Source organism: Anser anser, assembly GCF_964211835.1.
Source record: "Anser anser genome assembly, chromosome: 3".
Lineage (NCBI taxonomy): Eukaryota > Metazoa > Chordata > Aves > Anseriformes > Anatidae > Anser > Anser anser.
In genome coordinates this window covers 97,994,706-98,021,147 of record NC_139722.1, presented here as the reverse complement: position 1 = coordinate 98,021,147, position 26,442 = coordinate 97,994,706, and the positions used below count along the sequence as shown (strand labels likewise).

The 26,442-nt window shown below is 41.0% G+C and overlaps 1 protein-coding gene across 8 annotated transcripts in view; it reads left to right on the top strand.

Annotated features, from left to right (window-relative positions):
• Nucleotides 1–26,442, top strand: part of KCNH1 (potassium voltage-gated channel subfamily H member 1) — a 185,401-nt gene that overhangs the window by 998 nt on the left and 157,961 nt on the right. For 7 of the 8 annotated variants that reach the window (XR_014581811.1, XM_083829400.1, XM_083829405.1 and 4 more), the window contains exons 2-4: nt 10,740–10,863; nt 11,111–11,217; nt 21,140–21,268. Coding sequence is in view for 7 of the 8 variants with exons in the window: in XM_083829400.1 (XP_083685526.1) it covers nt 10,740–10,863; nt 11,111–11,217; nt 21,140–21,268 (360 nt within the window). In the remaining variant the exon portion in view is untranslated. Of the gene's footprint in view, nt 1–10,739; nt 10,864–11,110; nt 11,218–21,139; nt 21,269–21,289; nt 23,394–26,442 lie in introns of those variants that run through there. The other variant, XM_083829401.1, reaches the window with a different exon arrangement.

Below are 26,442 nucleotides of genomic sequence, written 5' to 3'. Positions count from 1 at the left end.
AATACTAGCCGTCCTCGTAGTGAAGCCTGCCCTCTTTTTACAAAATGAGATGTCAACGTTTCATCAGATTCGTGTTGCTTCTCTAGTCTTCTAACACTGGTTAGCTAAGGCTTTTCTCAAAACTGTCGTGAGTTCGGGAATAATTTCCTTCATTAAAAACCAAATTTCTCTGTTGGCTCTCAGTGCCAAGAAATAAAATATTGCAAAGTGCAATAAATGGGTTGAGGTTTGGAGATGGAGGTATCGTGCAGGAGAAGCTTTGCTCCGTTTCTTCCTATTTTCCCCCATTGTTAAGAAGGTGCCGTAACAGAGCGTGGTGCCAGACAGCACAGGTAAAATGACAGCACTCCATCTCCAAATGCTTAGCAAGTCCCGCGGGCTGTAATAAATACAGGTTTTTAGATGAAGCCTGGTAGGAAGTGATGCACCCTTCAGACATATTAGGAGAAGCTTTGGGAAGTGACTCAGGTTTAGCAGCCCATTTCTCCTGTAATGTGCCTTCTAGTCCTTGCTGTAATGCGATGCCGTCACATACAAGCGCTGCATGATTCAGTTCTAACGTGGGACCATCAGCATCTTCTGACGTCCGTGGCTGTCAGGAGACGAGCACGGTGTCCCCATTCTCCTCAGCCGGCAGAGCTGTGTCGTCCAGTGCAGGGATGGCATGGGAACAGCCCAGTCCCGCGGTGCCTGCCTGCTTGGCCTTTGAGATGCCCACGGGACGAGCGCTTAAACGGGCCCATAAACTTTGAGGTTTGGCTCCCCCTTCTTGGTTTCATTCGATTGGATAGTAACGTGACCCACAGTGAAACTATCTAGCCCCTTTGGGATTTGCCAAATAAACCCCGGGCTTGTTGTCAAACTCTATTTGCTGGCACCCGTGGGCAAGTTAAGTAGTGCCAACAGATATTGCATTGATACATATATAGCAATGTTGTTAATTTGGGGATTCCCTTTGAAAGGAGAGGAATTTGCTCATGGAACTGAAGGAGGTATAACTGAGTAAGTGCTTCACTTGAAGGCACTTGTGTATGACGTGCATCTACAGTCACAGGTGAAGTGAGAAAAATACGTTCTTGATCCAGGTTGTGCTGGGAGATTTAACTCAGTGAACGAGGGTTATGGTAACAAAAAAGTCATTGGCATGCAACCACTTTTGGAAGCATTACTCTAAGGACAGCACAAGTGATGCCATTTTAACCAGTAATTTAATAATTATTTGGACAGCCTTTCATATTAGGTGTGAGACTGGCAAGCGGATGCACCTTCAATGGCTAGAGGTAATAGCAGTATCTATATGCATGAAAGTTCAGGGCTTTTCCTTTAGGGTTAATATTTTGTTCATATCACACCATCTGTAGCAAGATGCACCTCAAACTCCAGTGGCCTGAAGTCTCCTTATGAGTTTTATGGATGAGAGTTTCCTCTTAGGTTGCAAATCAGCCGAGTTGGGTTCTCATCCGCTAAGCGCCAGACAGAATCGCTATCCTAGGATTACAAGCTGCAAAAGATCTCCACTCCACAAACTGCGGAAAGAAGGAACTGAGAATTTGTCAGCCCATCTTGGGATAGGATTGCCTTAATGTAGCACACATGGGAAAGAATGTATGAAATGTCATCAGCCTAGACCTGTGGTCCTCATTTGGTCCTCTGTGATTTCTTCTCACAAGACCTTTTGGATGAAGTGTGAACGCTAAAGTTCTTCCTTTTTTAAAGGAGCATCTCTGACATCCTTCCTGTTGGAAGTCTGGAGGAAAAAAATAAGGACCGGGGACACTACAACCCTGCTTGTCGGTATTTAATGTTTAAAAGCTGTGTTTCTGAACTAGCCGTGTAGCTCTAGAAAAATAAATGTTGCATGTGGTGCTTGGTCGACAAAAATTTGTTTGAAGCATTGAAATATTTAAAGGCCCAAGCACCCAATGGGACAGAAAATGAGCCCATGCCATAAAACAGTGCAGTACGTAAAGAATTGCTAGCCTCTGATGGTTACTGCTAATGTGATATTAATGTTTTTCTTGGGTAATGTAATACACCCCCAGTACACAAGCACTATAACAATAACAGTTATAATCTTGGTTCATGGCCAAGGCACCGAATTCAAATGGCGTGGCATGTTATAGAGAGAACTGATTCTGTGATATTCTGATGTTTTATCAATAACTGGAGGCAAAAATACTTTTATGTTCACATAAATACCAGCTGGATTCTGCAGTCCTTCCCTGTTGCATGAGAATTTAGTGCGTGTAAGGATGGCAAAAGAGAGCCCTGTGTTTCCATGGCTTAGGAATTTCAGTGGAAGTCACAGATACTTTTCTGATTTATTGACAAAACAAGGAGGTTGGAAGAAGGGGAGGCTTGAGGGCATAAGGCTTGTGCGGGTTTAGTCTTGCTTCCCCTGGGAGCACCCTAAGGAGAGACCAGGTGTGGAAGCAAACCTTTGATGGGGAATGCAGTGAGTCCCCTGGAGAGGGAAAGAAAAAAAGCACCCTGAGAAACAAATCCTGAGAATAACAGGTATTTCCATGATTTATGGCATTACTTCCACTGGAGACTGAAAAGTCCCAGTACAATAAACATTCTGCAACCTGGGCCTGCTAACCTTGTACCGCTGCCCGAGACCTAGGAGAGAAATTAACTTCATTATAAACAGCCCTGGAACTGAACAACCTGTTTTTGTGTTCAGCCAGAGACAAATGGGACGGAATCTACGACAGAATGAAGAACAAAACGGAGTTTTATTTTCGTATTTTTGCACTTTAATACAATGTTTATTTAAATGAAATATTTGCAAAGGATCCTTAACCTGATGGCACTGTTTCTGCTGCAGCCTGGCTTTGCTGCTTGCCTCCGGTTCCGAACCCATGAGCCTGGAGGCAGAGACATGGCTGCAGCTCATCCGATTAGGGTCTAGAAGCAGTGCAGGCATGCTGCCCCAAAGGCAGGGTTTACTAGTTTAGGTATTAGCCTGTTCAATTCCAGACTCTGAGCTGTTACGTTGGAAGGGTACGTATGTACGGACATGACACGTTCCGCATCGCTCTTCTGTGTGCGATGTGCCCAGGGTAGTCGTGTCCTGGGTATCGCTGGGCTGCGTTGTACTGCCACAACACCTTTGGTAAATAGCATCAGTCATCAAGAAAGTATTTTCATTCTGAGAACAGGAGTGCTGCAGTTGAAATAAGGAAGCATGGTTTTGGGGTGGAGCAGGTTTTTCTGTTTTCTTCTGATAGAATATGTTTGGTTTCCTGCCAGTTCATAAATTCCCAAAATTTACAATGAGTCTTCAAGCAACACTAGGTGAAATTCATTCTTTGCAGAGGGCCAGCTCAGAAGCCTTGTGCTGCAGGTAAATTATGTCCCAGTGTGAGCTAGTGAGGTTCTATCTAATAGGGAAATGTAGTTTAGTGACTTTTCAGACAAAAGTACTGAAATGGACAAACTTAACTGGGTGCAGGGAAGAGCAACATTGAGGCTTTCCTAATGAGTGTCTTGGATAGGTTAAGCTATCCTAATTGTCAAGGCTCCCAAATGAGCTGGTTTGGAAGCCTGGAGCAGATCTCCAGGAGGCTTTCTTCTGCATGCTCTCAGTTAAAGGCTCATCTATTTTCCTGACCTCAGTGGGTTAACTTCAACATGAAAAATGGCAGTGGAATAGATGGGTCTGCCGAGAGACTACTCCTCTTACCTGGTATGGAAGGATCTTTGCCAAGCCAAACCTTGCAAAAGATGGCTGCAAAACTGCTGGGTAAGATGGTGCTGAGTGCAGAGCAGAGTGCAGAGTGGCGTTAGCTGAAGATGTTGCTTCTCTTACCTTTACTGTGGCTTGCCCTATGCAAAGCAAAGTGAATGTTATCCTCTACAAATCTGGCATCCAGTGGTTGAGCTCAAGTCTGTGCCCTTTCATAACTAATCCTACAAGACTGCATTTCCAAGGTTTCATGTAAAAACACGAGTGCGGGTCTGTCTGTTGGCACTGATTAAAACAAGACATCGAGATGTGCAGGCAGCAAACCTTCAAAAACTGCAAGAGAACAACTTGTAGGTTCTCTGTTAAGGACATTTTTCCAAACTGAGAATGAAACAAAAGAAAGGAGTTTGTTTCTTCTTGATCTTCCTTCTTTTCTAAGTTACCAATTATGGAGGCACCTTTATTTTCATCCACGCTGTTGTACAACTCGTCGGTACATCAAAATGTCTATTGACTATTGGCATTTTTTTTTTCCTTGGTACATCTTGAGTTGATTATAAAATATTTCTTTGCTGGCTGTTATTAGGCCAGAAGCTCCTAAATCTGTGTGCACATCTTTATGCATTTAGAAATGCATTGACAACCAGATTTCCTTAAAATGACTTTTATAGATAGTAAGAAAAAAAAAGTACAACACAGAGATGATAGATAATGTGCTTTAAAATTAATGTTCTGAAAGCTCAAGAAGTTCTACTGTGATAATTCAACGTATCAATCCATTTCTGCATTAAATCCTAGAACAAGGTCGTAAAACAAATCTTAATGAAACCCATTCATTGGAGAATTTGTTAATGCATTTTTGTAACTCGTATAGCTAAAAGTGAGCAGGGAGTTAGGTCTTGTCAAATGCTTTTAAGGCTCTTGATGGCTGTAGCTATAATCAGTAAATCAAAGGGCTTTTTTAAACTGACGTAAGACCCCTATAATTGATGCAACCAAATCATGCTTTTCCCTGGATTTCTTTCAAGATCAAACTGGAGGGGGAAAACCTGACCAATTAAACACTGAAGTTGTGCTGTTAAACAGTGTTTTGAATGGAGCAGTGGATGACTTTTACAGCTGACGAACTTTCTAATTACTGAAAATTATCTCATGCTAACGTCACTTTTGTCTGACTTTTTTTTTTTTTTAATTTTTCAGTATGGTCAGTACTTCAGAGATAGGCACAGAACAATGCTGTGCATAAATTACATATGACAGCTTCTGTGCACTTCCCATTTCAGCTATTCATCTTCCATTTTTCTGCTCTAATTTCTATTTTATTTTTTTATAATACAGATAATTAGAAGATTTTACAGCTACTAATGTTGGTAGGATGTATTATTCTTTTCAGTTTAAACTTTTTTCGTGGTAGAGGCATACAGTGAAATGCTTACTATAATAATGCATAATAATAAATTTTGAGATGGAACCAGTAGTTTTTTATCTATTACTGCTGGCTGAAATTGGCATTCATTTTCTGTAATGATTCAAAGTGAGTCACTTGAAGTTGTTGTTTTAGTTGGCGTCTCTCTGTTATTTGTAGTAAGTATGATGAAGTACATTTTTAAATAATTCTTTTCAGCCTGTACTTGCAGTATGCTCTGCATACAGTGTAAGTCGTGTTTGAATAGAGCAATATAATGTCTGCATTAGTGGATTTTTTTCAAGTTCTAGCAGCCAAGAGTTTTTAAATCTTATCTTTTTTTTTCTGTAAAATACATATTTTGTTATTTATAACTTCTACAAAACGTGTAAGCTAAAATGAACTTATCTATAGGGTTTTGTAATACATTGTTTTACGTTAGATTGATGCTGTGGTTTAAAATAGTTTGATCTTAATGTTAAGGATATACAATTTTGAGGCCTCCATACCATTATTCTATAGAGAAATCATTTTTTTTTTAAATAGGATATTTGAACACTGATGCTTTCCTACTCTAGAAATGAATGCTAGGAGGTACTGAGTGAATGTATGTATCCATGTGACACCACTGACTTCCATAGCAGAGTGAGGGTGGAAGAGCAGGATTTTGTCCTATTACTTTTATTCTACTAAGTGAATAGTTTTTTGGTCCTTTGAGCAGCTTTGTACTTTCTTTGAATGCAGGTACAGCACTTGTGTTAAGGTGCAAATTTGGTTGAGTCTTGTGTATTTGTCCCTGAAGTGTGAGCCTTGGATCACGTAGGTGCAAAGAAAGGATTGAATAAGTGGTGGAAATTCTTTTCAGTTTGACTTAATTTGTACTGATTGAGGGCCATATTTTGACCTCAGAAGTTACATTTGAACAACATAAGTAGTCTCTGTGACTAAATGCTGCTTTTTTTTTTTTTTTTCCCCGAAAGGTAAGACTAAACATGAACAATACACACGTACCTATCCTTTGCAAACTGTTAAAGCAAAAGCATGGTATGTATGAGCTGCGTGGCTGTAGCAGTTTTGACAGGTGTACTTATAAGCAGCATTCTATTTCCACACATTGGGTTCCTTACAAGAAACAAAACCAACTCTTTCTTTCCCATGTCAGAATGATACTACTGGTGATACAGGTCACAAGTTCGTAAGTATCAGGATTGTTTGGAAACTTACCTGTCCCCCATGCTTAAGCTTAAGCTGCTTGATGCCCAGCTAACAGAACAGTAACTAAGGAGGCTGTATCCCCCGCCTCTATCCTCAGTGGCCGTGGATAGGGTAGCAACCTCTCCTCAGTGAGCTAGTCCTGACTGGCTGCCTCTGTGAGACGCCTCTTGTCCTCAGGTGTTTCGGAGCTTAGAGCTGACGGACAGTTTCCATTAAATAGAGCAGTGCAGAAAGCAACACAATTCTGTAGATAGCAGAAGTTTTGGTGGGGCTGGATGTTGTAGAGGCTTGCTGTCACTGCTGGTAAAGGATCTGTGTTATTCAGAACGGCATTTTCTGGTTCTTCTGTGACGATGCATTTTGCAAGTGGAGGAAAGCACTGGTTTCGTGACTGAGCAAAATCCATCCTTACATTGTGGAAGGAGTTAAAATGCTGACCTGGGAAAACGCAGGCTAGAGAATATGAAGTGGGGCATTTCACAAAGTAGCCAGCGCTGCAGACCCTGGTCACAGAAGCTCTCCCTACTTCTGCAAGTGATTGTGCTGCCTGTGAGATGCTGCAGTTTGTACAGGTGTTTCTGCAGCAGGAGGTGCTTTGTGCTGCGCCTCTACACGTTTCTGTGCCTCCCAAGTGTCTGGCTCAGACTGTGCCAAGCGCAGCACGAGCCAGAACCCCGAGCCTTATTTATATGTGTTCAGACTCTCCAGCTCTGAGCTCAACTCTTGTCAGGGCTGATAAGAGGAGCCAGCAAGGCTTACAGCTTCTCCTTGGGCTGGGCAATACTGCTAAGCTAATTGGCGTTGTGTTAGAAATTGATTTCCTGGTAAGGGAGTCCTTTGAGTCCTTTCAGAGAGGTACCTCAAATCACTAAATAGTTTGAATACAGCAGCTATCACATGTGCATTTTATCCTATCTTTGAAGAGACTTTAGCAATGGATTTCTCCTTCGTGGTCTTCCTCTGACCAGCTTCTGGCCTGGCCTTGTTGACCCACTTGTGAGTACTGTAGAGGCCTTGCTCTGTGATGCTCCAAGAGTTCACCAGAGCATCCCTCGTGCTTGTTGTGCAGCAAAGCCACAGCTGCTTCCTGGCCTCTGGGACCCTGTGTCCCTGCAGATGGAAAGGCAATATTTGCCTCAGTGGCTGTTATTTAATATTTTCTTATGTTAGGAACAATTGTTTAGCAGATTATGAGCTGTCTCCAAGCAGCACGTTGTCAGGGATGTCAATGCAATTGAATGTAAATGATAGCAATGAGAACAGCCCTTCTACCTCCGGGTTATCTGTCAGAATAAACTATGCAGGGGAGTTACAAGTGGGAGTCCTTGTTTTACGCTGTGTCTTGCCAGCATTCGCACAGGCAAAACACCACTGCCTGAGAAGAAATGCAGGCGTGTTCTCCACGTAGGCACAGAACTACCTTTGTATCATTGTTTTGTCTTCAAAGAGATCTGGGAAGATGAGTGAGTAACTGGAAAGAAACTCCTATTTGTCTCTGAGACCCCTTCTTTACTGTGTGGTGTGAGGGCAGAATCTGTCCCCTCCACGCGCTGTGTGGACGCTAGGGCCTGTGAGGCCACAGTGGGCTAAGGAAAAAGAAGTGGGTGCAGGAGGTTGGGAAACCATTAGTGCAGATTGCCTGTCCCCTCACAGCAGCGTCAGGAACAGGGAGTTGGTCACCCTGAGCCTGGTATCTTCCCAAGGAAGGTGGGCAGAGAGCGGTGGCTTGGAAACCTCTTCCCCGGCCTAGCGATTTGGGTGCTGCTGTGCTACGGCTTCTCTTGGCGGCCTGGCTGCTGGGCAAATGGCTTCTCTGTAGGCTTCCAGCGACACAGGGAGTTCTAGAGCGCTGGTCCAGCTTCAGTATTTACTTTGTGCGTTTGTGTCAAAGCTATGTAAGACCTGGACCACAGATGGTGGGTCAAGGTACATGAAGTGGAAACTTGCTAGAAGTGAGACACTTATCAAACAGTGGGATCCCCAAAACCTCTGACTTGCTCCTTGAATCGATAAGTGCATGCGTTTTTGCTGTTGAAGCTTGATAGTTACATAAAGGTCTCTCAGTGTGGTTGTAACTCTCATCTAAACCCAACCTGGATTCTTAGATGAAGCACTCTACCCCCACCTCCCTGGAAAGGCTCACCCAATATAGGCTAACAGGATTGCCTCATATGGATGCATAAAATACAGCAATCAAGCCATACTGACTTAAAAACTCAAATGGTGAGGATGTTGGCATCCCTTCTCTTCAGCAGCTTGATGGTTAGAGCAGTCGTTCAGGACTTGAAATGGAGGCTGAGCTTTCACTTCCCTCAGGTAGCCCCACATCTCCTAGGAGAACACCCAAGCTGCTAGGCTTTCAGGAGGGAGGAAAATGTATGCATGTTCTCTAAGCAATCTTTGGAAACTCTGGTGGTCCAAAAAATCAGGCTTCATTGGCCAAAAGGTAGGCGAGTGAGAATGTGATTCTTTAGCTCCTGCTATAGTAGCAAAGAATCTTGGGTGTTATCTGTGAGAGCTGGGTTTACATAAAATCTGCAAGAAGTGGTCTTACATTAAAATAGTTGGCATCATAAGAACTACAGGAGAGGAAAAAAACTCGATCTTAAAATATGAGAGCTGGGCACCTAGGGGCTAGGCTGTAGCAGTCTCGCCTTTCAGTGCTTAAATCCCCGTGTAGACTTAATGCCTTGTTTTTATCTGTAGAAAGGGGTTATGAGCACTGTCCTACCTCATGGGCTCTCTGGTAAAAGTAGGATCTGCATGGTATTGGCCATCAGAAAAGTATGCTATATAGCTTTTAGTAAAAAAATACCAAAAAATGAGCTTATTTATCTAAAGACAATGTTGAGATTTAAGTGTGCAAGGAAGGTCATTGCTTCAGTTAATAGAAGCTCTTCAAGGAGCTCTTGAAGAAGTGGAGAGAAGGGTAAATTACCTTTTGAGAAGGGGAGATGGTGAGAAGGAACGAATGCGTGAAATAATCAACACCATTCAGATCAGGGCAGAACACAACCTAAGATTTATATTTGCATATTTTTTTTGTACTTCCTGATGAAAATGTAAAAATATCCTAACAGTGCAGAGCAGTGTTTATAATAGACACTCAAAAGCACTTGCTTTAGCAATGAGAAATGACTTGGCTTACTTATTCGTAGGAAGGGGTAAAAGACATGTATTGTTTCTGGAACAAAGTACTTCAACCAAGCAAAAACCATGGTATTTAGAAGAGGCTGTGAGAAACAAAGCAGTTAAGCTGTCCTGAAGTTATACTACTGGTATATTTCATTCTAAAGAGTGTATAAAGATACACTTAATCTTGCTCATGGGATTGGGCAATGGATTTAGATAGCAACAGGAATGTTTTATTTAAACCTGCTTGAAGTTTGCAACAGGACAAAACATTTTGAAAGAGGAAGTTAAAATAAACAAAACTATTTGCAATTAATAGGTAAAAAGACTTGTTTGTGTCTCTCAGTTGCAGGAACTATTGATGACAGCTATGTATATTTGAGCAGCTGGGGGCAGATCCTCAAAAGCAGATAGCATAGCAGATACCCTTAGAGACTCCCCTTCGATATGGATGCCTTGAATCTCATGTGGCTGCCTACGTCTTCTGTCAAAAGCTGGGGGTTCTCTGCAGCTGTGAGAGGAGCCACCATCTCCTCCTCCTGCATGTCAGTGCCCAGACACCAATGCTGCTGTCTGTCGTGGCACAGGTGTAGACAGTTGGCTGCACAAGAGCCAGTACAGCAGAGAAGCAAGGTCTGGGCCTAGGATTGAGTATATTCATTGTTTGAATGGAATATTAATCATACAAAAGTAGCATTCAAAGAACCAGTGAGAATGGAGGTTTGAATCCTGCTCGTTCTTTTTTTTCTTACTGGCTGAAACTCATTCTAGCTTGTACAGTGAACAGAAAGGTCTTTCTGCTGTTGTAAGTATGGAGCCTAGCTGTCTGGTGTCTAGTTTGGGGTGCTGTGCTGTACACATCATGCAGGGAGTATTTGAGCTTGTGTGGCCAGGAGTGAAGGTTGTATATGTTCAAATGAGAAATACCTCTTGTACTGTTTCGGCTGTGAAGAGGCTTCTCATTCAAACTCGAGTGTCATGGTGGATCAGTGTATGTGGCACAGGGGGAGCCAGTTTGATGAATCTGTCCTTAGTCAAGCATGAATTTTACCTGCTTAACATCATGTGTTCATTTGCATAAAATCATCCTCCTTATCTGTGCATGAGTAATTAATATTTTCTTACAATAAAAATTGACTTAAAACAGGGAGTAGTCCTGTTGACTGCATTTGGAGTAGTATCCGGGAAAAAAACATGCAGGAATGGAAGCAATGAGTTTGGGATCCCAAAATGAGTCTTTCTACTGATGCAACCGTAGCCTTGTCTAATGTCTAACTGATGTGTTCTTTCATACAGATACTAATTTTGTCTTGGGTAATGCCCAGATAGTGGATTGGCCCATTGTGTACAGCAACGATGGATTTTGCAAGCTATCAGGATATCACAGAGCAGAAGTTATGCAAAAAAGCAGCACCTGCAGGTATTTGGGAACAGATTTATTTTCTGTTAAATAGCTTGTAGTGTTGTGCTTCTTGCTTGAGGAAAACAGTAATCTGTTTATCCCAGTTCTGTCTTTTATCTCCTGGGGCTGCGTCTGTCAAATATGCTTTTTCAGGTGAAACAAAATCAAAGAAGGGCTATTTCTAAATAGGTTCTTTTCACACTGTAAACAAATGGCTTTGTGTCTTTGTCTCGTATCTGACTTGAATTCCTTGCTTTATTTGCAGTTTTATGTATGGAGAGCTGACAGACAAAGATACAATTGACAAGGTCCGACAAACATTTGAGAACTATGAGATGAACTCCTTTGAAATCCTGATGTACAAGAAGAACAGTAAGTAGTTGATTGGTTTGTTCGTTAATGTAGGTGTGTAAAATTGTTTTAAATCATAACACGAGCTACAAGTCTGCCAGCCTGGAGTACTGTGTTTTACGTAGGGTTAAATAAACCCCTGTTCTGCCAGCTGATCTACAAGGGAGAAATGAGAACATTAGGGATGAAAGTCACTCATGGAGGCAGAGGAAGCTCTAATTTGTTCTGACCTTTAGAGCAATTCGTGTGTGATGACGACACTCAAGATTTCATTAGCAGTGTTAATGCCCAAGCTAGGTTTATGCAAACGATTATTCTTACAGAGAAGTTACTTTTAATTTTTTTCTCAAATTTGATATAGTAAAACCAGTGTTTAGATATGGCTTCATAATAAAAGGATGCCATATTTTGTTTTAGAAGTTGAACTACTTCCTTTTGATGTCTTGTGATGAAACTGTCTTTGCTTTGCATAAAACTACTCCTTAACTGTAGCATGACTTTTTTCTAGGAATTTTAGTCTGTCTGTAACTCCACATGTCAGCAGATGAATACTTGCCCAAAATTTGTTGCCCCACTCCATGACTATGGCATTGCACAGTTATTTTCATCTGCCTAATATGACCTGAAGTGCAAATTCACTGGTGTCTTCAGGCTGGCCAAATGTCAAGCTAAAAGGCTGCATTCTGTTACCTTCATTTTGCTCTTAACGATTTTGTTTTCTAACCATGAAACTGTTAGTGTCTGTGTACAGGGCAGGGTACCTTGCAGAAGCATCCTGCTAGCAACTTCTTCCCATTACTATGATGCTGTGATGATCAGTTTGATCAGTCTTGCTGTGGTGGGCTCAGGGTTTCTAACCAGAAAGTATAGCAATAATAGTATCACATAAACTGCTATGATGCGATTTTCAACAGTTAACCTAATTGCTACCTTATTCTTTGTCAGAAGGAACAGTTTTCTGAGGAAACATAATCCCACCTACTTTTATGCATGTAGCCATTGGTCTTTCTGTTGAAATGACCAGCTAGTATTGAGCGTGGAAGCAGTGTCAAGGCACATGCAAAACAAGGAGGTGATCTGAGACTGCCAGCACGGCTTCGTCAAGGGCAAATCCTGCCTGACCAGTCTGGTGGCCTTGTATGGTGGTGTGACTGCATCAGTTGACAAGGGAAGACCAACTGATGTCGTCTACCTGGACTTCTGCAAGGCCTTTGACATGGTCCCACATGACATCCTGATCTCCAAATTGGAGAGAGATGGATTTGAAGGGTGGACCATTCAGTGGATAAGGAGTCGGCTTGACAGTCACACCCAGAAAGTTGTAGGCAATGGCTCTATGTCCGGGTGGAGGCTGGTGGCAAGTGGTGTCCCTCAGGGATCTGTCTTAGTACCTGTACTGTTTAGTATCTTTATCAATGGCATAGTTTTGATTGAGTGCACCCCCAGCAAGTTTGCAGATGACACCAAGCTGAGTGGTGCAGTCGATACACCAGAAGGAAGGGATGCCATCCAAAGGGACCTGGATAAGCTTGAGAAGTGGGACCATGTGAACCTAATGAGGTTCAACAAGTTCAAGTGTGCAAGGTGCTGCACCTGGGTCAAGGCAATCCCAGACAGGAGAACAGACTGGGAGAACTCACTGAGAGCAGCCTTGCAGAGAAGGACTTGGGGGTTCTGGTGTACAAAAAGCTCAACATGGGCCAGCAGTGTGTGCTTGCAGTTCAGAAGGCCAACTGTGTCCTGGGCTGCACCAAGAGAGGTGTGACCAGCAGGTTGAGGGAGGTGATTGTCCCCCTCTGCTCTGCCCTTGTGAGGCCCCGCTTGGAGTGCTGCATCCAGATCTGGGGCCCCCAGCACAACAAGGATGTGGGAATGGTTTTAAACTAAAAGAGGGGAGATTTAGATGAGATGTTAGGAGGAAATTCTTCACTCAGAGGGTGGTGAGGCACTGGCACAGGTTGCCCAGAGAAGCTGTGGATACCCCATCCGTGGAGGTGTTCAAGGCCAGGTTGGATGTGGCCCTGGGCAGCCTGATCTAGTGGTGGCATCTCAGGGGCATTGGAACTAAATGGTCTTTAAGGCCTCTTCCAACCCAGACTGTTCTATGGTCATTGGAGTTTGGAGAGAGAACCACAGGGACTCACAAAGCTAAGACAATATGTATGTGCTGTAATGCTCATCTGTGGATGTGTGGAGCTGCTTGTTTTCTATCAGAATTTGTCTGCTCTTTCAAGAGCTGGTGGTGCCAAAGTACATGGAATTGGTTTCTCTCATCTTTTAGAGGAAAAAAGAAGTCCTTAAGAGATTTTGTCTTCATCTGTTTCCTAGTCTTTTTGTCCTGTTCAAAGCATCGTGGCCTGTGACACGATGCCATTGCTCAGGGCTTTTCTGGAGCACAGCTTTGCTAATCCAACTCATTAGAAAAGCTGCATGCACTGTCTGGATGGCCTTGCTTTATGCTTCATGCCTTCCAGTGCTACCCACCTCCAATGTTTACCTATTTCTTAGAGCTGATTTCTGTTCCTAGCTCAGTTATTGGCCGTAGGGACATATGCAGCTCACCTCTATGCATCCAAAGCCAAGTAAATAAGCTGCAGTGTGGGATCTGGGAGGACACGGAATTCTCTCTTAGCAGTGATTTGGCACCAAGAGGCTCTGCAGCTACTCTTCTGTCATTGCTGCAGCATATGGCCTGTAGTACAGCCTGGGGCCTCTCTGTCTTTTATGCAGATTTAAAGCAAGGTAACTGTGGAGTGAGGAATATTTCCTGCCCTGCTGTGCACTTCCCTGAGGAGAGGCGGCCTAGAACAAAGTCCAGCTGTGCAGGAGCTGTGTTGTGCGACATGCCAAAAAGCAGGGCTGCAATGGTTCTGCTACGTGCATGGAGGGTCACAGGCATGGGAAAAAGGAAAGCACAGAGCTTCCTTTAAGTTTAACAAAACACAGTGCTCTTATGTTTGTTAGACTTCCAGTTTTAAAGGTACCTTAACTACCGTTAGAGAGACTGACTAATAACACTAGAGAGCTGTAACTGAGTAGTAGCAAAAGAGGGATGTCCTTGTGGCTTATTCTGAGAAAAACCTCATCACAGAAAATACTGTCTTGTTTACCAGTCTTTTAGCACCCAGACTGCTGTCTCCTTTGTCCTCGTAGTCACCTAACCTCTGCCTGAAACTATGGCAATTGCTTGCTTGGGCAATGAATATGATAGGTTTCAGCCTACTCTGAAGGCTGTGGAAAGAACCCTGAATTTTGTTAGGAATCTTTTTTTCCTGCTTTTCCTTTTCTTTTTTTTTTTTTCCCTCTTTCTAGTCTTCACTTATTCCATTTTTCTTCTTCAAATTAGCCAATAAATTAGCCAGGAAATATATTTTTATTGTTCTTTACCTGTCCACTCCCTCCCTTTAAACTAACTGTTGTGATAAATAGCATTTTTTTTCTTCCATTTTTGTGCTGTTGAATAAATGGGACATTTTCGACAGCCTTTACATTAATGTACTTCTAGCTGTTTAACAATACAATCTCTCCTTTCAGCAAAAAAAAAAAAAAAAAAGAGGAGAATAAAGCAAGAGTATCAAGTGAACCAGGTTGTTGTTACTGCAGGTCAATCTTCATCTTGTATCTTTAGTGAATGCTTAAGAAATTGAATACCATGAAGTTTTTTGTTGTTGTTGTTGTTTGTTGATTTTTTTAAACATGGCTTTCCTCTTCCCCCATCCCTGTGACGCATGTACCCTTTGGCACTCTTAGATGTCAAAGAATGATAAATAAGCCAAAAATAGTGATTTGGCAGATTCTGCTTGCACTTACCTTTCTAACCAGTGCTTTCTACAGAGGTAAAAAAACAAGTTAAAAAAACAACAACTCAACCCATTCCAATTTATAGAGAGCAAAATTCACTTTGGGAGTGGTAGACCTTTGATTGCCCACTGCTAGGGAGAGTTTCTCATAACTGGTATTGATTTAAACCATTTAATAATTCATATTTGTGTGTGCTGTGCTTCTCGTGTCTGCAGATGGATACTTTTGGTATATACATTGATAAACTAATGTTTGCATAGGACTAGAAGCAGGAATAAGGGAGCCAGTGTAAACTGTCATGTAGCCTCCTGAGCCTGCCACTGAAATCTAGCTCCGTATTTTTCAAACATTATACACATCTGCATCCTTTTGTGAAATCCATCTGCATGAGTTCACTTACCCTCAGGAAGGTTAAACCAAAGTATTCCGGATTCATAAAACTGATAAATTCCATTGACCTTGATGACTTCAAATGTGTTGGTAAACAAGACCTGCTGTCATCTCCTTTATGGTCAGTACAGTGAGACTTTCCAATAGTACTCCTTAAATATTTTATCTGAAGTAAATGGAAAGAAGATTTTCAGGCTTCCCTGTGTCTTACCCTTCCTTATACACACTTCCTGGTTTTGATTTCCCTGAAGAACAGGTAAACCATATCAACACGGTGGCAGTAGGGTGTGTGGTGAACCTTTTTATACTGTGTTGTTCCAGTGTCATAGGATAACTCTCTGCATAGCGATTTCACCTTTGGGGGCTGAAATTGATTTTCTTTATCTTAGCATGTAAAGGTCTGACCTTTAGAAGCATTAGCTGTCAGTACATAGCAACACCAGGTACGGAACCATGAAGGCAATATCTTTTAAAGTGATGGAAATGTATTGTAATGTCTGCTATTACTGGCGCAGCGTGGTGAGCGCTCACATACTGAGCTGGTTTGTTCGCACTCAGTGCACACTCTCTGCTGAAAGCTAAAGTCTATAGGAAGACTTTTGCTTTTTGTCTTGCATGGTCAAATGCCTGAGACTCCTCTGTGTTTCTAGTTTAAAAACTATGTGGATATAGTGGCTTGCCAAACTCTTCCAAATCAGCTTGTGTGTTAATTTGATATAGGACAAACTGTTTGGTCTGTGGTGGTAGACAGAAACAATCTCACAGTGACCTGGGCATAAGTGAAACTCCAAAAAGGGTGACTGTACTGGTCAGCTGTGCTGTTTACATAACTGAAGTCCTGCTGTCTGCATCACTGCACGTAGTAATTACTGCAGACACAGCAAGTCCTAGCTTTTTCACTGCCATACTACTTGACTGTTTATGTTCAGGGCAATAGCTGTCTGATGACCACTTGATCGAAACATGAATTAATACAGAAGTTGTACTGCTTTGGGGAGACTTGCCCCGTTCAGTGAGGAGGGTGAAGACATCAGCTGAATAGTCAAACGTGTTTTTTTTTATTCTATGTATAAATTAATTTCATTCTACTTTGTGGAAAGAAAAACTGCTCATTGCAGTTTTATTTAAACAATGTGTTTTTTGTAGTTGTGAAAAACAGCTGGTAAATTGACCTGTTTGGTTAAACGGTTCAAGGTATGGAGCAGAACATGTTTAGACGGTGATTTTGATTTTCATTATTAACTATTTTGGTTTGAGAGGAGGGAAAACTGAAGGGGTGGGGAGGTCATCAGTATGCTCAGGAGGAGAAGCAGGAATAGACCTTTAATGCCTCATTCACTTCCGTGCATTGAGTTTCTGAAGGACCTCAACCAAAGTCAAATCGCATGTCGAATGCTGGTGTTCCTGGCAGGAGGGTGAATATATCACTGGTGAAATACACAGGGCTGGAAAAGAGAAGGAAGAGACATTAGTAGTTGTGTTACAGATGAGAAATGATAAGGTGTGGAGATATTTAGTGTATGTTGGTCTGGAGAAGATATGGGACCTGAATCATGTCTCTTAAAATTGTCTTGCCTTTAAGGCACCGCCCTAAGTTCTGTGCTCAAGCCAGTGAAGACCATTACGAGCTGCACCTGTTAATTCTCTAATTAGCTACGTAATATGGGTACCGCAAGACAGGCTGGTGCTACAGATCACTGTCAGGAGTTCGTTGTAGATTTTAATCTTTTAGGATTTGTTCTCACTACTTCTCCACCAGCTTTGAAGTGACATTCCTTTTCTAGCAGGATTGGTCCTATGCCATTAGAAAAACTCTGGATTCTTTCACTGTTGCTTCCAAATCTAACGGAAGCCAACGTGGCTTACGAGTGTTTACCTCTTTGTTTGTGCATTGGCATTATCATTGAACTCCACCAGTGAGAGACTTTGCCAGAACTGAACACAGAATGTAAATGAAAGTAGATGTATTGTTGGAGACGCTGGTAAACAGTCTCTGAGTGGTTGTACATCAAGGCACGCTGGAGGCATAAGGGGAAGTTGCTCTTGTTTTGCTATGAGAGCTCTGAAACACATGCTGCAGTTTCTCTTACTGCCTGAATAGCCCATGGACTGAATCTGAAAATCACATTTTTCATTAGAATAGCCTGGTTTGTGCCTCTTGCCAGCAGTGATTGTCTGGCTGAGCAAGGACATCCGCTTTGACACCAAGAGTATGAGGGCTGCCTGTAGGAGGTTGAAATTCTAGTTTCCGACCTGATTTATAACTGGTTTATACTTCAAGCTTTCCTGTTTAATAGTTAAATAAACTGTTTAATGTTTAAAAAAGTAAAATTCTTTTGATAATTAAACCAGTATGCAGGGAAAAAGCTGAGCACAGCCACATACCGGCTAAGCCTCTCGGTGCGTTCTCACAGTTTGGATCCCAGTTCCACGATGAATGAAGTCCTGGTTGCAGAGTACTGTGGAAAGCCCGCGTAGCTCAGCCCTGTGAACACTCACCTCATGAATCTGTTTTTGTATCCACTTGTCTTCTATTCCCAAAGGAGACTGACAAGATGGTGATGAACATACTGCAAGGAGAAGTTCCGCTTAGTGTCGGGGGAGGTAGATAGGACGGCTGGGCAGAATTTTCCATCTACTTGTTTCTGCTGTTGCTTTGTTACTATGTAGATCTCAAACTGGAAGATGATTTACACAGACCCTGTGTACCGCTTTGATTTGATACTCTTACCTGCAACACATCCTGTACATGGCACTCTGACACTCTGGAAATGGTAGGGTTTCCCAGATAATGACAGTTATCAAAAACTTCTAATTTTAGTTAGCAAGGATATCTGCCTCTTTCTCATTGCCAGTGGGCAGATTGTGAAGATATATACTTGGTTCTAGATGAAAGAGTTGTGTTTATCCTTTTTTATAGAAATAATGCAGCACAGGAGTGGGAGTTGAAGGAGTCAGAAGGTGAGAACCCTGCTTCTGTAAGCCCCTTGCCCAGCAGCAGCCTCCTACAGGTTGTCAGGAGAAGTCTTTCCTCTTGCTGCATTCAGGACATGGGAAAAGTCATGCAGCAACATATCGTATCATAATCACACAGAGGAAATAACTGCATGCATCTGACAAATAGCCAGAATAGGAGAATGAATTGCATCTTTTCTGTTTCTCTGATGTGCACAGCATCTTCAAAAGCAGGGTAGTAATTTATACAGCTGTGAGAAGCAGAGATGCAGCTGAGTATGGAATCTGGCCTCAGAGCTATAGGCTTAATATTACAAGTAGCCTGTAGCAGAATGGCTGTAGCTTGAAGTAAGAAAACAATACAAAATGTTTTGGGGAATGGAAAAAATCCCTAATCAAAAAAGTGAGAGCATGTAGGCTGTAGACAGAGATTCTGGCTGATTAAAAAAGTTGCAGTGTTAATGAAGGTTGTTGAAGTGGGTAAAATAAAAAGTAATTGGTCACCAAAGTGTCAGAGTAAAACCAGTGTACAGATTTGATCAGCCTCGCAAGAATTCACATATGCAATTGGGAAGAACAAGTAGGCAAGAAGAGATGGAGATGGGCAATTTTAGGAAATTGTGAGAAAGGGGAGTGTAAAGGGCATTGCTGTCTTGAAAATTACTGTTGGCTGCTTTGCAGCAGTGTCTTCTAAGCTCATTAACAAGTTAGTGATGATTTTGCTGGCACAGTTATTCTTTTGAATCTTTTCTTTCATTTAGCGTTTTTGTTTAATTATATTTTATTGGAAGGGCTTGTTCAGGAATGCTGGCTCTTAAAAACAAAATGCACACACACCAATATTGATCCCTGAATACTTCTTGTTGTGCAGGCATGCTCCAGAAATGTCCATCCGTGACTCCATTTGGATTTCTCTGCTCTTTGAGTGGAGGGCTCCTTGCATCATATACCCTGCTGTTTATAGAGGTGGCTGTACATATGGCATGGAAGCGCAGCCAGGCTTTGAAATTGCCTGTGCTATACAGGCACAGTGGGGAATCAAGCTTCATTTATGGAAGTTTTCCATGGGTCTTGGAGATGCCCTGGCTTTCTATGGCCAGAAAAGATTGCTAAGAACAGAGGATGGGAAACAGCCAGGTGAGGCACTGGTAGCAACATGCTCTGTTATATTAACATAGGTGAAAAATGCTGCCTTTGCTTGCTTTGCTGAAGAGTAAGTTGTGAAGTACCTGAGGGTTCCTGGTGATCCTTAGACAGTAAGGACACAAGTTGTTAAATGTACTCATATTAAAATATCGAGTAATTCAAGTGAAAGAGAATCTGGTCTCTAGCCTAGATGAGGGTCCTGTGGTCAGGACAGAAAAGAAATAGTCTTCTGAGATCACCCTTTATGAAATAGTCTGTCCTGCACAAGTGGCAAAAAATTAGATGTAGTGCTGTTTGTTCTGGTTTTCCCAGATGGTCAAAGCCTGCTGATTTTACAGCTGGTATTGGCTCCTTGTATATAGATCCTTCTGTCAAGTCTAGTTCAGAAGGGAAACTTGAGAGAAGTGTTGCTCACAGCAAGCAAGCCTGAATCCTCTCTTTGGCTCTTACATCTTAGGTTCACAAAAGCAATGAAGAATTTTTTCTTTGCAGTCACTGAGGGGATAGGGACAGTCTGAAAACTCATGTACAATTAGCCATCTTTTTAACACCAATGTTAAGACTACACAGAAAAAATGGTGCCTTCAAGAAACCCATGTTATGACATGGGGGAGGATAGGAGGGGGAACAACTGTTTTTTTTTTCTGAGGCCTCCAACCTTGTTATACTCAAGTGTTACCAACATTGCTGTAGTGACTCCCGTGAAATGGGAGTGGTAGACACAGTCTTGATAAATGGAACTTCATTGCTGTCACTGTTGCCTTTCCAGCAGCCTCAGCAGAACGGCTAGAAATACAGAAAGGCAGGGCTGACTGACAGTTTCTCTCCTCAAGGTGATCTGTGTGGACAGATGTCAAGGAAAATTGACAGCAGCATCTGAAGGATCATTATCTGGGAGCAGCTTTTTCTGTGATGTGCAGGCTCTAATCTCTGAAGCAGTTTTCACTAGGAGTTTTTCTACTGAAGTAATTAAAAAAGTACGGTTGTGTGCAGTACATCCTACTCCTGTCCACAACCCATGGCCTGGTGTTGATGGCTTATTCTCTCCTGAATTTGGTGGAGTCCTGTTTCACGCTAAGAGTGATTGTGAGCAAGCTCATGAGAAAGTCAAAGTCAGCTTGCAAAGAATATCCCTTGTATGGGAGGATTTGCAGACAAAGCCAGAGCTGACATAGTTGCTAGTGACTGGTGCTCCCTGGTTGCAGAGAAGTCTAAAATCAACCAAAATGGTCATGTTCCTGAGTTGGGACTCTATTATGGTAATGGTCTAGGCATTGCTGGCCTCTCTGCAAGAGTTGCATAGAACTAGCAAGACTGTGCTGCATGCACCCTTGCATATATGTAGGTATATGATAGGGAAACTTTCCTATCAGATCTCAAAGTATGTCATAAGTTCACATATGGGCTTTGTAGATGAAACCCAGAAGTAGTAAGTGATTCCTGAAGATTAAAAAGCTAATCAGAAGTAGAGCACAGAATTTAACTAATGCTTGTCAGCTGCTTTGTCATTTTTCCTGGTAGGTGTTCGCAAAAAAACCCAAAATATTCAAGTAACATTTATAGAAGGCTGATTTGGATGTATACAAATCTAAACTAGCACACTTACTGTTCTGTCTACCATTGACCAACTTCTTGATATGTTTGTTTCCAGGAACACCTGTCTGGTTCTTTGTGAAAATCGCTCCAATCCGAAATGAGCAGGATAAAGTGGTTTTATTTCTTTGCACTTTCAATGACATAACGGCTTTCAAGCAGCCCATTGAGGATGATTCATGTAAAGGTTTGTCTTTTTCACAATTATATATTTATGCTGTTTCTGTTCATTTGCCCTGGTCTTGAAAGAGATGAAGTCCTTTAAATACCAAAGCCAAAGGATTAGATGTTAAAATAACTTGTCATTATGCCAATATGGACTGCATATGTGCGAAGAATGGCTACAGGTTTCCTAAAGGAACTGGCTATGGCCTGAACTAGAATGGGTCATTGCTAATGAAACCCCCAAGTGCTTCAGGAAGCGGAGTTTACTTAGCAAATAGGTGCTGCTCTTCCGTTTAAATTCATTATTAATCCCCAGGTCAGCACAGTCTTCAAGCAGTGACAGTGTTGCTTAACAGTCTCTTTGATCTCAGAGGGAATTGAAGGGTATTGGCCCTGTACAAACTGCGTATTACACTTTATGTAGAAATGTAGATATTAACCCTATCTGAGTCTAACCACTATCTGAATTATTTCATTCTGCCTGGCTTGACATGAATTAGCATTCTTATGGGATTCTTATATTAAAGTTCAGGACTAGTGTCCTTTTACATCTGTGAAAAGATTACCATAGTCTTAAATTGAATCAGGTTCAAACTGTCAGGTTGAGTGAAGTAGTGCTGCTGTGTTTTGCTGTTAACCCTTTGCTGAGTTACACCCTAGAAGGCTGGAAGCAAACTCAGCTGTGAGAGAGGCATAAACTTGCACTCACATTCAGATCCTGTCAGAAACAAACCTTTTGTACCCACATGGAGAATTACAGAGACTTGCATCCTCTGGGCGGGGGGAAAGGACGTAAGTTCTCCTGTTGTTTGCATTTCTGTAGTATTTAATAATATTTGTCGTATTAAATTAAACAGGAAACTTACTGTGAAGGTGAACTGATTTACATTTATTCTCAAAATATTAGTCTTTAAAAACGCAGTTTCTCAAAGTGGAAACACCTGTTACCATGAAAAAGGAAGTACAACCTTGACAAACATACCCTCTTCCAAGTTACATTTTTTTTTCTCCTTTTGAATACTATTTGTTTGGGCTTTCAGTGCTTTAATAAAACGAAAAAATGAGTCTTCTTGCAAAGGTTGGGTCTACAATATTTTTTCCTCTGACTAGTTGTCTTCACTGAATCCTGATGAGGACTGACATCATAGATAAATCAGCATGATGCAGTAAAGCTGTCTCTCATTTATTTGGTAGGAGTGAAGGCCTTTGCTTGAGGTAGTCAGTTGATAAGCAGAGCTTTCATTCAGGGGTGGCAGCTGTGCCTTTTCTCTTTGGTTTTGCAGAAGATCCTTACGGTAGCAGTGACCTGTGCTCTTCTGAGAAGCGTTTGTCCACTTTCAGTACAGGAAACACTACAACCTCTTTTTGGTTTCAGGAGAAGTATATTGAAGGAAGATTTTTTTTTAATCTCCTTTGTTGGATCTTGAGATCATGCTATTCTTGCAGTGATCATGGTGATTATTAGCAGGTCCATATCTAAAACAATATAATGACTAAGCCTAAGTACAAGTGCACTAACTTGCAGAGGTGCTAAGCAAAATTTCTTCATCTGGCCCATGGAAACTTGCTAATGACTACTGAAAGTTGCAGACAGAGCAGAAGAACTGGACATATTATTTAGAGGCCAATTATTGACAGCTTTGTACTCCCTCCCCGAGTCGTACGACTCTATGTATGGAAGAGTAGGTGTACTAAATAAGTGTTCCAAATATTGCTTCCAAATCTCCTAAAATTACTGAAGTTGCACCAGTTTCATGCCAGTAGAGTTCTCTGTTGCTGTATATGCAAATCAAATGTGATACAAATGAAATCACACATTATTTTCTAACCCTTAATTTATCCTGTGTTTTTTCTCTTCTATAAATGACTTCCTATAGGCTAGCTTTGCAATTTTGTTGTGTGCTCTTATTAAGTGATATTATGCCAGTCACTTGATGGCTAGATGAGCAGCAGTTCCTTGTAAAAGAAAAGCTAATTTGCCAAACAGAATGTTACATGCATGACCATGTCTTTAATATCAGATCTCATTGTGCAGCTGGATACTGTGAAGGTGGGAAAAGCAGGTGTGGAGTGTTAGACAATTGGTCGTCTCCAATGGGTTCTGGGACTCATGGAGGGGAAAAATATTTTTGGAAGTTCCAAAAGAGGTAAAATTGTATTAGCTGCTTCTAAAAATCACTACTTTTACAGACCTGAGCTTTGCAGAGGACATGTTCTTTGCACCATGTACAACATTACGTTGGAAATTTGTAGCATATATTTGAAGGATAGCATTTTTTGTAGGAACATCCCTAACATTTTGGAAACAAATGAGCTCCCAATCTGAAACTTAACACTGAATTTACGTATTTATTGTTTTTAATTTAAACAAAACTGATTACTAAATCAATTATTTTTCATTTATCACTTTCAATCAGCTTTTATCAACTACTCCTCTTTTAGTGTGTTTATACATGAGATCAGTCTCATGTGTATTTGACCAGTTAATATGTAATAGGATGCTTGCAAATGCAGAAATTTTGTTAATGTGTGTGCTATTTGCGTAGTTGCAGAATGGCATAGTGTGAAATATTTGAGTTCTTCAAAATTAATGCCTGTATGTCTATGCAGAGAAAAACATCATCCAGTACAAGAACATGGTTCATTTAAAGAACAGCTAATCTGTCAGGCTGAGCCTGCTTAGCTGCATTATATCTCAGTTTCCTATCACTTGCTGGCAATTTTAAGCATGACTGTTCAGCTGCAAATGATGCAGTCACTCCTTAAGTGCAAAGTGTTAAACTATAATGAAAGGTGATTGACTTGTACACAAAAATTAATAGTCATCTTTTATCCAAAGCTGATTCAGAGGAAGATAGAAGGTCCTAGTACCATTTATCATTCTAAATCCTTTTTTAAAAATTGATAATTTCAGAGATTGAAATAGATGAAACAAAAATATTTCTAAAGTCAAGCAAAAAGTAGGCTTCTAATTGTGTTGTTTCAGATAATTTAGTAGATATTTATTTTATGACTGCTATGGAAGTTAAGTAAATTTGCTTTTAAGTGCAGATGCTTTAAAAATAGTATGTTCTAAATAAAACAACTTAAAAATAGTATGTCAGTGATGTTGATGATATAATTTTTTAAACAGCTTCTTTCCATTTTTCCCTGTATACTGTCTCCTTTAAAAATAAAAAAACAAATCGGGAAGAAATAAGTGGGTAAAAGTAGCTTTGAAGAAGTAGGCAAAATCAAGTGATACCATAGCTAAATTTGGCTTGGGAAGTGATAGGTCACCATCTTAGCTGAATTTTAGAGTATATGCTATATTCTGGAATTACAGTCTGTCTGTATGTGTCTTTTTTGATTTGAGATCCAACACACCAAGTATGAGACATTTGAGAATAGAGTATAAAGCAGAATGCATCATTTTATGAAAACAATAACTTGTGCAAACAAATAAAGCCTGCATGCAGTCTGAGCAGCTAGTAGGAAACAGGCTTTGCACATGTGAATATGATGAGAACATAATGAGATGCATCTATGCTTTATAAAAGTTTGGGAATTGTGCTTTGGATTATATATATATATTTTTTTAATAAAAAGGTGCTATCAAGTTCAACATCACTGAATCACATGAGAGAATGGTTGTTAGCCTCATAGCTGTTTTAACCTCCTGTGCTTTGTAGCAATCATCAGTTATCTCTTCTGCAGAAGCTTTATTTTATTTTGCAGCTAAACTGCCCTTTGCATCACAAGCAGGGCTGCACAAAAAATAGTATTTTGATTTCCTCCTTCATCTCAATTCAGGGAAAACTCCAGCCTAATGTTTCATTTTTTTTTCTTCTTGTTTCTCTATTTTTTGTTTCTAATTTTTTTGTTCTGTTTTTAAAGATGTATTTATATGAGAAGAGCCAGTATTTGAAATATTTTGATTGTTATACTTTACTTTCATCTAGATGAATTGGTTTCTTAAAAAGGAAGCAAATGAAAGGGAAGCAGTGAGTATATTAAAAACTTCACTATGCTTTTCCAGTCCAGATGGAAAAATAACACAGTTTTAAGTTATGAAGTTTCAAAGGAAAGGAGCGTTAGGACTGCAGAGAGGCATGATGGATGTAAGCAGGGACCTTTGATATGCCAGAAAGCAATGGTGGTTCCAGTGGAGGTGATAACTGCTGGAATGCTGATTTGCTTGCATTTACGCATTTCTGTGTGAACAACAGACGTGGCCAAAGTTACTTTTTCTCTAGCAGTCATGTCTTTGTGGTCTCACTCTAAGAATTGTTTAAGTCCTGAATCAGCAACATGATAACAAGGATTCTGTAACTGCCATGGCGCTTAATGTTTAAATTTGTGAGTCATTATTATCAAATAGAGGATATTTATAGGAAACAAATAACTACCTAAAATAAATAATAAATGTTGATGTGGATTGAGTATCAACAGATCATACTCATCTCAAAATACAGCAAATTGGTGTCTTTGGCTTGAACAGTTTGCTAGTGAAGTGAGATCTTGATGCATAAAATATCCCAAAGGTGTATTCCGATGCCATGATTCCCCAAGAAACAAAGTTAAGGAGGCAGCTTTTGTCCCTGTTGCAGGCATGTTGTTGACTTGGGTGTTTTCAGGAGCAGTTTTTAGTTACATTTTTACTATGAAATAGTGAAAGACTGAAAGAACATCATGGAATGCAGGACAGCTGAAGTTAGTGCTGGAATCTTGAAGGCTCTTCATCCTTTCGAAGCTGGAGACATGAGTGCCATCTGATTGCTTTGCAGAAAACATCATGCAGGGACAGAAGTGGAAAAGGAGACCAATAATTATAAAAAATGAATTAGAATCAAAGCCATGAAGAAGCACAGGCAAAGCAAAACCATGGGGCTGGCATCCAGTTTTATGTTTTGTTTCTGAATTCCAGGCTGTCTTCTCTGAAGCTATGTGAGCTCATGCCTGTTTGAGGAATATATATACCTATATATGAATCCCATAGTCGTTGGATTTCAGTTTAATTTATATTTTATTGATTTCCAGAGGAAGAAAATGGATGTAGGGATCTTGCAACTAACTGCTTGTGTTGAAAGAGAACTTGTAATCCGTATCATCTGGTCCTCTAGTCTTAGCAGTACTAACATCAATATGTTCCTACACCACTGTGGAACCTATTTTCTTTCTTCGGAAGTTCTATCTTCTTTCTCTAATTAGCTCTGT